The sequence below is a fragment of the Aulostomus chinensis genome, chromosome 9 (genome assembly GCF_037954235.1).
Source record: "Aulostomus chinensis isolate RoL2024-O1b breed Wild chromosome 9, RoL_Achi_v1.0, whole genome shotgun sequence".
NCBI classification, from domain to species: domain Eukaryota; kingdom Metazoa; phylum Chordata; class Actinopteri; order Syngnathiformes; family Aulostomidae; genus Aulostomus; species Aulostomus chinensis.
The window spans coordinates 22,005,126-22,019,330 of record NC_141328.1 but is presented as its reverse complement, the minus strand read 5'-3'; the positions used below and the strand labels follow the sequence as shown (position 1 = coordinate 22,019,330).

General features: G+C 41.4%; 1 protein-coding gene across 5 annotated transcripts in view; it reads left to right on the top strand.

The window, feature by feature from the left end:
* The window catches only part of sema3h (sema domain, immunoglobulin domain (Ig), short basic domain, secreted, (semaphorin) 3H), a 69,335-nt gene that overhangs the window by 4,341 nt on the left and 50,789 nt on the right, over positions 1-14,205 (top strand). For 3 of the 5 annotated variants that reach the window (XM_086214276.1, XM_086214275.1, XM_086214279.1), the window contains one exon: positions 1,412-1,518. In XM_086214276.1, coding sequence (XP_086070402.1) covers positions 1,412-1,518 — 107 coding nt within the window. Of the gene's footprint in view, positions 1-930; positions 1,311-1,391; positions 1,519-14,205 lie in introns of those variants that run through there. The other 2 variants (XM_086214277.1, XM_086214278.1) reach the window with 2 other exon arrangements.

The window sequence follows — 14,205 nt, the reverse complement described above, 5'->3', positions numbered from 1 at the left end:
TACGAAAAGAGAAAGTGTGTAAAGTGTGTGTGTGTGTGTGTGTGTATGTGGGGGGGGGGGGGGGGGGCGGGGAGTACAAAGGTGGTCCACGTCGTCATGGTTATTATCATTTTGGGGAGATTTCTGATTCTGATATCAATGGTCAACTTTAAGACAGAGCAACTGGCCGATCTCTGTGTACTCTAACTTTTATAATGTATGGGAGTATAGGCCCCGCCCCTTTATCTACCTGCAGGAATACACCCAGTTTAGAACAGAAACAGAAAAGAACAACGCTCGACAGTCGCTCCCAGCAGTGCAACTCGTTGAGACAGCAGCAATGCACCTACGTAGTCTGCTGGATGGTGGTGTTGTTACATGATTTCAAGTCAATATCTTGTTTTTTTCAAACTTTTTAACTTTTTGGGGAGTTTTTGCACATTTCACAGAGTTCTAAATTAAAACGCTTGAAAAGAAACAACTTGTTACAGTTCATATACTTGCTTATTCAAAAACTAGAACATAATCTCTCTTCTCTCTTGCAAACAAAAAGTATATGAAAGACCATGTTGCCATGTAATACGTAGTTTATGAACAAACAATGCTCAAAGTAATAACTACGCGAGTGAGATAATTCAATGAGAATCTTAAATGATGGGTTTGATGTGATTTTGATTAAATGCCTTAATACAGAAAGAGATTCTTGCTCGATAGAAAGATGAAAAAGTGTGAGAGTGAAGGAGGAAGTGAGAGAAGGGGAAATGAAATGGAGAAAGAAATTAGAATAAAGTTGAAAGCTGTCTCTCATTTTTAATGTAACTGGATTTTTCTGGAGCAGTGAATGAGCGTGCATGCCTGCATTCGTGTGTGTGTGTGTGTGTGTGTGTGTGTGTGTGTGTGTGTGTGTGTGTGCAGGGTGGCCACAATGATTTGGGATTGCACTCCCTCCGCCTCCCAGAGAGAGAGAGAGAGAGAGAGAGAGAGAGCAGGCACATGCAGACAGGAGCTGGGACGAGAGACAGAACAGAAGAGAGCTGTCAAGCTGCGAGGAGGCAGCACAGAGACGACTTAGTTTTTTTTTCTCCTTGGAATACATTTTCCCCACCATCTCTGAAGCCCACACACACTCAAACAATATAAACACACAAACACGCACATAGTAAAGTGTGTGCGAGTGCTGCTGTTACCCTCCAAAAAGAGAAGGTGAATTATTTTCAGGATTTGGACTTCCTCAAACCTCACACACTTGGACTTGGAGTGTTTGGATTCAGCATCTTTGAGACTTGGACTTAATTGGATTCAAATTACCGGTGATCCAGTTTGGACTAAATGTGTGTATTTATTTGTATCCAGCACTGAATACAACACCGAGATAAACAGCTTTTAGTTGCACCACTCAAACTCCGTCTCAGTGTGTGTTTGTGTGTGTTAGGAGGAGGATGTGTTGGCCAACGACGGTGATCTTGCTGGCCCAACTCGGGTCCACATTAACGGGCGCATGGAGAGCATCTCAACCAAGGCTGCAGTTCACACACTCGGGTAAGAGCCAACATTTCATCTCTCTTTACAGTGTTTTAACACTTGAGATGTATCCTCTCCACACACTCACATGCAGGTGACACACTTGCACACAGCTCCTCATTTTTCACTTGTTTATTCTTTCTGTGAATTCCCACATAGCTGTGCCACACATTGAGAATAAATGATACTTCACCTGTTGCCTGTCTTCCTCTCCATCCATTTTTTTCTGTCTTTCTTCACCTGAACCGAATCATTTTTGTCTGTTTTGGGTGTAAAAGCTGTGTGTAAACTCCTTCCACCCTCTCTTCCTTCTCCTTTTGTCTGTTAAGAAGCTGCATGTTGAGTTAAGAGAGTGTAACGCCACGAACAGATCCTCCAATTATACATTCAGCATTTAGAAATCTTTGTGGAGTGATAATATCTGCTACCAAGGTTATAAAGATGCAAAGTCTGATGATGCCTGTTCTAGTCCTTCAAATTTACTTTCTGCAGAAATCGTAGCGTTTGAGTCTATTTCTGAAACATTTTAGCAACATTGCATCACACCCAAAGACATTCTCGCTGGCATGAACTGACTTCTTGACAGCACCAACACCTTCAGGATGTCGGATCAAGTGTCAGTATCTGTTCATTTCTGCATGCTTGACAAAGAAATAATTATCCGATGGCAGAAATCCCAGATCCAGATCACCACAAAATTAATTATTTCTTGGCCCCAGTCCCATGTGCCCAGTGCCGTGACATCCATGCAGAGGTTGCTGGAAAAAGAAAAAAGAAAAAAAAACTGCAGACAGAATCACAGCAGAATCTCCTTAAAAGGGGAAGGGGAATGGTGAAACTCATGCCTATCCATCAAACTTTTGAAAAGTGAAGCACACATTACTTCGCGAGCGTCTTTTCCTTGACTTGTGCCGGTGTGGTGTGTTGCGTACATGTGGCGCACAGACATCAGCAGGGTGATGAATGGCTGGATTGTATTTGATGGTTAAGGGTGTGCTGAGCACGCTGCTAATAGTTGTTGATGTTTGGTTTAACCTTGTAATAGCAGGAGAGGTTGTTTCTTTTTTTCTTCCCCCCTTTCCATCTCCACCCATCACTTTGATGCAGCTCACCTTCAAATTGCGGGCATTCTTTAGGACCCCAGTAGTAGTTACGAGAAGATGAACTCATCTCCTTTGAATCATGTTTACATGAGATACCAAAGAGTAAGAAACCAAGTGATTACACGTTCTTACATAAGCCAAAAACACAGAGGGACTGTGAAGTAGATGTGTGAGGGCTGCAGTTGGCCAATCATGACCCAGAAAGTACAGAGAGAAGGAGCGAGATGATGGAGTCTCCCAGGTGGGAATTTAGCTCTAATGAAATCTGAATGTGAGTCTGTGTAGAGCAGTTAAAATGTATGTATGTGTGTGGGTGTGTGTGTGCGCGTGCATGGAGTTTATGAAAATATGCGTGTGTGCATTTAAATAGAGTTGCTTTAGTTCCAGGCTCTCTGCCCGCCTTCCTCTTTGTTGTGTATTCTGCTAATGTGAGTCCTCGAGCCTTTGAACAACAGGTTTGTGTGTAAAAGTCTTCCATCTCCAGAGGCCTGCACACTCGTCTTTAGAAAGAAGAAAAAAAGATGTGACGTGTGTAGGGATAAGGATGGGCTTCGTGCCCAACATAATGCCTTTGTGTGTGTGTGTGTGTGTGTGTGTGTGTGTGTGTGTGTGTGTGTGTGTGTGCGTGTGTTGTGTATCTCTATGGGAGCGCCATTCTGTGGTCATTTCCCTTCTCATCACCACGGAGGTTTTTCTCAGACAGACAAAGTAGATTTTTCATCGTAAGTCATTGTAATTAGAAAAGGATTTCAGCTTTAGTTAAACACTTTGACTCTGAGGTTGTCCGCCGGGTCAGAGACGGCTTACATTTTGATTTATCTTCATCTCCGTCACTAATAGCTCAAAATTAATTGAAAAAACAAGAGAGTCTGACATTAACCGAAATATTATACCGCATGATTGAGGAAATTGGTTACTAAGCTTAGCTATGAAAGAGAAACCCAACACACACACACACACACACACACACACACACACACACACACACTAATCAAAGTCAATAAAAATACCTTTATAAAAAAAAAAGATGGCAGTGAGATTACAGGTGGAGATTACACTCTCCCTTCCTCCCGGGAAAAACAAAACAAAAAAACCAGTAGTAGTTTACAGGATTATTAAACTTCTCACAACACAAAATTGTGAGCCAACTCCAGAAATCAATTATTCTGAATTAGGAAAATGTTATTGTCACTGCAGGGAAATGATTTTCATACAATTCATCCAGTCTTGAGTGGTTTAAACACTGGATTATAGAGTCTGGAGTCCAGCATCATGTCAGATTGCAGCTTCTTTCCTTCATCAACCATTGGGAAAGTAACGGTGCTGTTGCTGTTGTAGATTGTAAGACAGACAGCACAGTGTGTCTGGATCATCCCCTGAGGGTTCACACAGCCTGCAGACTTTCCCGGCTGGAGTTGCATCTGCTGCTTCCAAACTGCATTCTTCTGTGACTTAATGGCAATAATCTGATTAAAAGTAATGCTGAAATAACATTACATTCGATATTACATTATTTTTCAAGAAACCTCAACCTCCCTTCAAGAAAAGGGATCCTAATTTTTTCTCCATCCATCTCTCTCTCTCTTTCTCTTCCCTGCTCCCTTTGTTTTGATTACTCCTCACCTGTCAGCTGGTGTAAATTATGTAAGATCGGGAAGTTGCTTTGCAATTGAATTGAGCAATAAACATAGTAATATGAAAAAGCTAATGTCACAGTAAAACACTCTCCATCAGCTTGCCTAGAGAAGGTGCAGCTGATATACTGCGTTTACGCCTCCAGTACGAATAGAAACGTAAAGTGTGTTAAAAGACACAATGTGTTTGCAGAGAGAGCAGGGTCAGGACAACTACAATCCATCTTGTCCAGACAGTTTCCCCACAAGATCCCTTCAATGCTACTAAAGACGAATGATCTCCGGTTGGACTGACTTAAGCACACTTTGCAGCTTATTTATTGTTACGCAACAATTCATCAAATTTATATAATTCTCTGACAGATCTGAGCTACAATAACCTTGCACTGATAGGAGGAGGTAGTGAGATCTGCTGCTTGAGGGTGAATGACGTACCCCCAGATAGTCCTGCTACTCCAATTTCAGAGCTGTGATTTGGACAGAGAGAGGTCCTTTCACTGTCTGAGAGGTTTGTCCTGATTGGTGAAGTGTAATCAGACTGACTGACCAGACAGCCTGGTGTGTCTGTGAAAAACGGCTTTAAATACCTAAATTTATGCCTGATTACCTCCTCGCCCCTAATCTCCCTCTTAATGGCTAAATTATCCCAGTTATTCACTCAAACTTCATGTCGGGCACACACACACACACACACACACACACACACACACACACACACACACACACACACACACAATAATAATGAGTCTATTATCCCAGCTATTGAGTGAACAGTTGTGTGATTTTCTTAATGATAGATGGCAGTTAGAGATACCATCAATGTACCACACACTGACATACACACACATATACCCAAACACACACACACACACACACACACACACACACACACACACTAAAAAAGGGACTTGTTCCTGCGCAGATACTGTAAATCTAAACACACAATCATACAAAACATTGCAACAGATGCCATTTTTGCATATATGGACAAAGAACTGAGCTAACATACATGGTCATGTCCTATACACGCACGCATACACACAGACACACACACACGCTCCTCAATAATATTACTTAGACACAAAAACATGCAGACATGCTGTTGTATTGCAACACAACTGAGAAAATTAAGATTTATTGTCACGAGCGCAGAATAAATTTGCACAGAATGCTTTGGAGGTGGTTTTGGAAGGTTTATTAAGTCGGTGTGAATTATGTTTAATTCATGCTTCGTTCACGGTCGCTGTGGACAAATCAATCGCAAATCGAATATAGGAGTTTGTTGAAGACATTGACTTTGACCTATGACCTCTACTCCCGTTTGCCTGGGATGGTTGTAATCCCAGCTTTCGAACTAATCCGACTGTTGCTTTCTGGACAAATGCCCACATTGTAATGTAAATGTAAATTAGTCCTTCCTGCAATTCCAGGTCATTAGCATTCAAATTGCTTGGTTAAAATGCACAGCAGATTAGCTGATCAGTGTCCAGATGCCTGTTTGGTCATGAGCTTGTTTGTATTTCTTTCCTCAAAAGAAAAGTTGCCTTTAGGCTACACACTTGAATACTGATAATTGTATCTTGTAAGGATAAAGTTGCAAAGGAGATGGTTGATGCTGAAGGAGGTATAAGGAATCCTAAACAGCTGCTTCAGTAGTGAAACCCAGATGAGCTGGCTTGTTTTCATTTAGCAGAAGGACTCACTAACCAGCAGCTGTCTGCTGAGTTTGCCACCAGTGGAATCCGTCGAAGCCTGATTCAAAAGAAAGAAAGAAATGAAAGAATTATTCAATTTAAAAGTAGTTTTAGCTCTAAATAACTCCCTCATCTCCATCTTGTGAAATCTTCGACAGGAAGTCTCTACTAAGTCCCAGCTTTATGTGATCAGTTGTCCATTTATGCATAAGTTTGGAGGTGGTAAGTTAAGAAAATCCTCTTCTGATCTTCTCCATCTCTCTCCACCCTCACCTTTCTCTTCCCCCTGTGTACTAATAAAGCACAAAAGCCTTTCGAGCCGTATTAAGAATCAAGAGTTGTTTCATTATTCATTTATTCTTTCAGATCTGTTTCTATCTAGGCCAGTGCTTTCTCAGTAGCTGAGATGCAGATTTCCCAGGGATGGTTATCTAGCACAGAAGAAGACCATTCTCTATTATTCATTTTAATGGAAGTTGTCCCCAATGGTGGCGCTACCATCGCTTGTCACTGTTGAGGTCAAACAATACTTACGTAAGTCAGCCAGCCATCTTCTGTGGAAGCTCTCTTCTAGGATGATGCATACATAAACTCTTTCCTTCTCCTTAACTGTGTATTGCTTTTCCAGAATATCTGGAGAACCTGATGACATTTTATATGTTGCCAAGCTTTAGGGTCGGCCAAACCTAGGACATGAAAAACTCTTGTAAATGGGTGCATAACTTGGGGGTTTACTTTATTCTGTGGACAGAAAAAGTAAAAGGGGCCTAATTACACCCTTGCTTTGGCAACAACAACCTCAGACAACAGTGGACATGCTAAAAACGTCTGGTGTTAATATCAGAGGCTATCTTTAGTCTGAAGCCTGTAATGAAACCCCCCCCAAAAGAACAAGAAAACAACGAGCTTCATATTTCTTGCATTTCCCTTGAGTAGTCATTTGCTCCAATCTTTATTTGTGTCAGTAAAGTACATGTGTTGCTCACCTCTGTCCTGCTTCTCTGCTTCTTACTGAACGTCAACATGTCTGCCCAGTATGTTGATAAAACTAATGCAGTATAGAGAAAGGGAAGTTGCATCATGCAGCGGTGCATGTTGGGATAAATGTGCCATTTTTATAGGTGCGGACTTATGAGGAAAAGATTCACTCTGCACTATTTTGTTGACCTTAAAACCTAAAAACCATGGTTTTAACAGCACTCCTGTGGTAAGAAGTGCCACGGTGTCACACGGGCATCAGGGGCAAAAACAGACATTGTTATACTTTTGTTTTTCATAGAAAATAGGAACCGTGGTGGGTGGGGGGATAACAGGAAACGGTGGATTATACTTATGTGTATTTACCTTTGCAGTTGCTCTTTTATCCTCCTTGTCCTACTGATAAGTTGTTTTCTAATGGCCTATAAAACAATGAAGCTGCTAATCACCCATTGCTATGTTTCTGTCTTTAAATAGAACATGCTACATTCTCCTGTGTTAAGCCAGCAGGGAAGATGCCTCTTCTGAGTATTTCAAAAAAGGAGCAGAGCTCACACATGTCATTATATTGGAAGAGGAAATTAAATTCTAGTTTATTTTGGGTTGACATACCATTATTAAGTAATATGTGAGTGATATTTCTCTCTATTTACGTTTGCATTTTAGAAAAATTCCTCTTTTAGGATCCCTTTTCTTTTATTCTCTTCTCCATGTTTTCCTTTCTCGATTTTTCATGGGATTTTACAGGTCTTTTTCTCAGAGTGGCAGCCTATGTGATAGCGGTTAGTGGAAATCAAATGTGCCTGTAAAGATGGCGCCATAACCTAGCATCCAGCCAGCGTGATGTCATCTTCTCTATAGTGCAATAAATCAATGCTACACAAGGATCCTAATGTTTAGTTTTATAGGCTCTGTAAGAGAGGGGTGTAGATTCATGTTAATGGTCATTTTGGAAAATGTGACACACTTGTGGTATCGATGGCATCCCATTTATATGATTTAGAGTGAACAAAATATGAAGACGGATAGTCAAAAAGACAAAGTGCTTACTGGTAAGTCCACTTTTAATTGGACTGAAAGCATAATTCAGATTTTCCTGCCCTTATGTAAACAACCCTTTTCACAGGTGCAGATGGTGGCTGCTCTTTCAGACTCTCTTTCTTTCTTTCTCTGCCACTGTGGCCCCTTTTCTTATTCCAGTGAAGCAGTTGTCGCCCTGCAGACTCTTTTGGATTTCAAGCCCCCACGTGTCTGTCTTTTGTCGAGGCTTCCCAAAGTATTTGTGGTGATGTTGGTGGCTTTCAGATCACATTTGCATATGTCTTTGTAGCATTGCTGTGGGCACCCTAGTGGCCTTTACCCTGAAGAGAGCCCTCCATAAAGGAGATCTTTGGTGGAGATTCTGCGTGCCCCCCCCAATACTCCATTAAGATCCACAGGAAAAAGCCAGTCAAGGAATCTCTGCTTGGCGAGCTTGGACATGGTTTATGCTCAGGACCGAACATACTTCCCAGCGATCTTATCTTTTCAAAGTCTGGCTCATGAGGCTCCAGGGTGGTGCACAGCATTGCGAGGGTCATAGGCGTTTTGTGGATTCTGCTCGCTCCAGATTGTACGAACACCTTATTGAGGAGGGTGAATTTATGGACTGTCTTTAAGGTCATTAGATTATGCAGATGTGACCGGGACTGTGCATTGTCTCATAACGTTTGTCTCACGCAAGGAAAACTGTGATGTTTCAAATATTTTGTCCATACCACTTATATACACTAGAGTTACATCTCTTAGTATAACCAGTATCGCTCAACAGCACATCTAGTGTATGTGTGATGATGGCCAGCAGGCGGTGCTGGGGAGGAGGTATTGACAATTTTTGCAACAGTTGCTGGAAAGCGAGTTACGGCTGCCTCCGAAATGACCATTCAAATGAATAAACACCCTTCTCAAAGAGATTCAGTAACAATGAAACAGACACAACCAAATGAATCCTAATTCACTGCTCGTCTGTAGTCTTATCATGCATTAGTTGTATCTAGGTGTGCCTAAAAAATTGCGTATCAGCAAGCGTAAGTATAAATGCTACAAAAAATGAAATGAGGGAAAGAAGCCAAACGTTTTTGGAAACAATCTGAGCCAAACCATTAATCATTGCTGTCATATTGGCTGGAAGTTATTCTAGTAACCCTTATGGGCGTCTTATTTCTTTCGCATTCCTTTCACTTAAGCTCCATGAGGGAATTTAATCCACAAAGGCACACTTGACTTGTTGGCCAGGTGGACCGCAGAAGTAGACGAGATCAACACGGGTAAGAGCAACTCTACGTTTACCTCATTAGCTGTATAGAGAGGACTGGAGATGCAGGTTCTGAGTGTGAGTAGTGTTGATAGCCAGAGCAATGAAAGACCAAGCTGTTACAAGTCCTGCTCCAATGATGAGAAAAGCCAATGATGCTACAGTAAATAGAGGAGTTCCGCAGTTAAAGCACAAAGCAAGCACAGAAAAAAAATTCATGCAAGTGCCAAAATAAGCAGGTGTAGCTCTTTCAGCTAACAACCACTTTCAGTGATTATTTTTGTGGCATTTTTGCATCAGCCGATAACACAATAGACACAAACATGAGCGGTACTCTCGGAGCCAAGGTCCAGATCTGTCATCTGTTTGTGAGGCGTCTGCATCTGCCAAGGAATCAACATTTTGTTCGAATGTACTTCAGCTGTTTATTCTTCAGCATCCCCCCCCCCCCCCAAAAAAAAACATGCCTGTTGATTTCTACAGCAGACTGACAAAAGCAAGTAGACTGATTGAGTCTAAATAAAACGAAATGTCATTTCAGTACACTAAACATCTGAACTTTAACCCTTGGGGTCACCGAGCTGACGTTCCCAGAGCTGCGTAAACAAGAAGAAACCACAAGAATTTGATTCTGTCAGTTTTCTCAGTGATGGGAAGATCAGACAAGTGACACAAAAGGTTGGAAGTTGGACTTCCTTTTCCTGTTTAAAACAAGCTAGGCCTTATCAGAGAGTAGAGAGGATGTGCAGTGACAGATAACGTTTTTTTATTATCTGACTTTAAAGCAGAAATTCGTCATCTATTTCACCCTCAATGTTGATGGGAGATTTCCATTTAAAGTCCCATTGAATGAACGTCCCGACCAGCCATAAACCTCATGAGACAGCTACCTTTTGATGGTTGCCCATTTTTAAGATGAAGAGATATTGGCTATTTCTGCAAAGCAAATATCCACAGAGCAGGTCTGTCTGCTTTGCTTTGAGGTCGAGCCAAGAAGCAGGAGCCACAGACAATTTAACGACTGATGATATTTTTCACTCTGATGGGTGACGACATGCAGGTTCTCGCACTAAACAGCAAATATTTAAGGTTGAAGGCAACGATGACCTGCTGTGACATTTCCCTTTTGTCTTTCAGGATTGCGCATGAATGCCGATTAAGCAGTCCTCATCTTGAACGTGTGCAGTTTTTAGTATAACCAACACCAGCTTGCACTGGGCGGCTCCCGCATGAAACTATGCAAATGTAAGACAGAGAAAACAATGAGTGTCCTTCTTCTTCTGGTTGAACCTTCTCTTAAACAAAGATGAAGAAATAAATGTGGTTTAAACCATGAGGGGACTTTTTTAGCAGCACAGCGACCCAAGCTGAGCAGTCTGATGATGATGAATAATCATTCATGCTCAGGTCAAAGTTTAAGCCGTCCACGTGGGCCTGGTCTGTCGCTGACACAGTCCAGACGTTGTGTGACTGTGTGTTTGGCTATAATTTTGCAGTGGTATGTATATGTATATGTATGTGTATATGTATGTGTGTGCTTATGTTGAAATACATGAAGGTCATGTGGAGCGGTAAAACGCAATGATTAGAAAATTCAGGTTTCAAAATGTAAATTTAGTTTAATTTAATGGTAAAAAAAAGAAGAAGTTTGGGCTTACCTTCTCTATCGTGGACTTTATGATTAGATATCTATGGATTAAATATACATGGGTCGATCAACCTAAATTAATAATATCATGTCAACTTGTTCCTTATTGTCAATAACGCAACTGACCTATGAGAAATTACTGTGCTGAAACAAAAAGCCAAATCAAATCAACAGAGATTGATGGGTGTAAAATCAATCTTGAGTTTCATAACAACTGAGGCTGTATATCTGGCAGTTGTAATGCTGTGTTTACAACAGTTACTCAATCACGTTCATTTAGTTGTTGCATATTAAAATATATGTCCATCATTTTATGACAGATTTCAGTTCTGCGGTCTGGCTGTTGAAGGTCCGGGTGTTCTCAGTTTGAATGTTTCAGAGTACTTAGTGATACAGTAACTTGAAAAAACACAGATTTAAGAAAGAATTTAACAGTTGTTTTTTGTTTTGTTTTGAACAGTTGTTCACATACGATAACCCAAAACACATTTTTAAAGTGAGCATAAACATGATCTTTTTTTTTTGTTTGTTTTTGTTTGACGGATTACTTGAGTAAGTTAATGTCTGTATCTTCCTCTGAACCAGGATCCACTTGCATGCTAGCTTAGGATAGGGGGGCGATTGCTGTGAGTCTGCATCCAGTACACCTCATCATGGATACATGGGCCTGTCAGGCTGCCTTTGTGCCCTCCTCCCTGATCTTTGCATGCAACAAAAACATGAACAACCCAAAGCTTTGCAGGTTTTGTTCAAGGCTCCTGATGTGTCACTCGGCCATGTCCAGTAAGAAATGTAAGGCACCAAGACATTTGGTCTGACAGTGATCATCCTGAATTACAAAAAAATATAATCTGGTGTAAATTTGGCACGATATACGCTATGAAACAGTTTGATTTGTGTATTAGCAATGTGGCGGTGTGTGTGTGTGCCCACAAATCTTCACTTGAATGCCTATCTTATAGGATTTGCTCCTGGGCTTGTGCTGGCCTCTCATTGTAATTGCACTTGTAATTGGTGAAATGATAACCCCATTTCCACAGGAAATGTGACCCGGTTTCCTTGCCCCCGCTACCACCACTCCCTTGTGGTGGCGCAGCCAGCAAATTCCACCCCCTGGGAACGCTGCACCAGACAGCTAAAGTTCCCTCTGGCTCAGCGAGTAGACGATCAGATGGACGAAGACAAAATAGCAACAACACATATGTTTTGCTTACAAACACACACACACACGGACACGGACAACGCTGTGGGCTGTAACAAAGTAATTTCATAGATTAATGATAAGCTTGTGTGTGTCAATGTAGGAACAAAAGAGATCTCACTGTAAAAGACCGGGAAACTATCGACTCCCATGAGAGGGAGCTCTTGAAAGAGAATCGAGATTCTTTCATGCTCCCTCTTTTCATTTGAATTCTTTGTGTCGCTCATTCCTGCTAGTCTTACACAACTATTCTTACATTTCATGTGAGTCCTTTTTACCTTGACGCTGTGAAATATGTTGCAAGTGCTAGATTCACTTAGATATTTCCTGCATCAAGCTTGTCACTCTTCACACACCAAGGAATAATCCAGCTCTGTCTGCTTGCAAACCAAATTAGGTAACATCCAACTAGTGTTGTGCAGGTTATGTCGTCACTTTCACCCTGACATGGTGCTGTGATGACGTTCTCTGCATGGTCAGTAGATTCTCAGTTGAGTTCTTCTGTCTCACCCCTTTCCTTCATTGCCCTGCACCTTTGCTGCCAGCATCTCTGTGACTGTCACAGCTGAGCTCAACTTCTGGTAGAATAATCGCAGAAATCTGAAAAAAGTTTTTTTTTTTTTTAAAGTCCTTTTAAATGTTGTGGTTTATTTATCAATAAGCAACCTTAATTAGTTCAACTTTATTGTAGAGAGGACAGAAGCTTTGACAGTGACAGTTTTATTACAAACAGAGCACGGTGCCGCCATCTTGAAGCTTGGCATTAACAGACACTAACATATGGTAGTAACACAGACCTCATTACACAAGAGAGTGCACATTTGTTCTGTGAGTGTTATTCATTTGTGGCATCTCACAGCCAATATCCATCTTTCATTTAACCCCTTTAGCGCTGTTGCTATGGTTACTTACAGCCTAATGTAGGCTGAGTGCTGTTTTTTTTCCCACATTTTTTTACCTTCTGCCAAGAAGGTTATGTTTTTTTGTTTGTCCATCTGTTAGCGTGATTATGCAAAAAGAAATTTTGGGGAGGATTTGTTTCTCTGAACTTGTGAGAGAGGAGTTGGATCCAACTAAACTTTTCAACATTGTGCAAAAGTTCAGTGATTTCAACTTTGACGTTGTCAGGGTTGTGAAAGTCAAAACCAAAATGAAAAATTAACCCAAGTCAGGTTGCAGCATCATTTCGTCGGAAGTCTTCGACATCTCAATGTAAAAATAATACACTTTTCTATAATGCTTCTTATGTTAACCAAAGACACTCATCAGAAGTTCAATTGATCGTTAAACCAACAACTTTAAACATATGCACAAAAATTACATTTGTCACACGGTATAGCAGTTCTTAACAGGTGCTCCAGTCACTGCCTGATGAGGTGTAACCCATCGCTGAGGCCTCCAGTTCCAGAGGGAGGGGGCAGCTATGGAGAGGGCTTAGACCATAGACTGTTGGGTGCTTGGACGTATCGGTATCTATCCCTATGTGTGTTAATGTGTATATGAGGCTATGTTGCAGCGGTAAAATAAAAAGTAGAGGATGATAGGGTTTTGAATAGTTTTGATTTGGAGTGGTTTGTGACTAGATGGTTAACCAAAAAACATAATTTAGAGTAAACCGCTGGACCGACTCAAAACAGAAGCTCCATTGCCTCATTTTTGCTCATGTGGAAGCGTGTTTGTTTATGAGAATGCAAGCGCAGATGCATTGCCATGTGTTGTGTGTGTGTGTGTGTGTGTGTGTGTGTGTGTGCGTGTGTGTGTGTGTGCCTGTGTGGGTGCGTAAGTGACTGCGGTGCAATGCAGGAATGTTCTTAGCTGTATCACACGCCGCACATTTGCTCTAATCACATCGAGGTTCATCAGAGCTCCCATGACCAGCAGCCTTTAATCGAATGTTCACCACAGATAAAAATACCTGCCGCTTACACACACGTAAACACATTTAAAAGCACAAGCGGTAAGTAAAAAAACAGACTCTCGTGGAGGTAAATAAGGTCTCGCTCTGGTATAAAGGAACCATTCATGTACGGTACTTTCACTGCATGTCTGTGTGTGTGTGCTTGCGTGTTCTAATAGTCGATTGCTCGCAGGATTACCTCTCAGCGTGTCTGTTCCTTTAGATCTTAACATTTTCCTGCTTTGATTCCTTGTGAC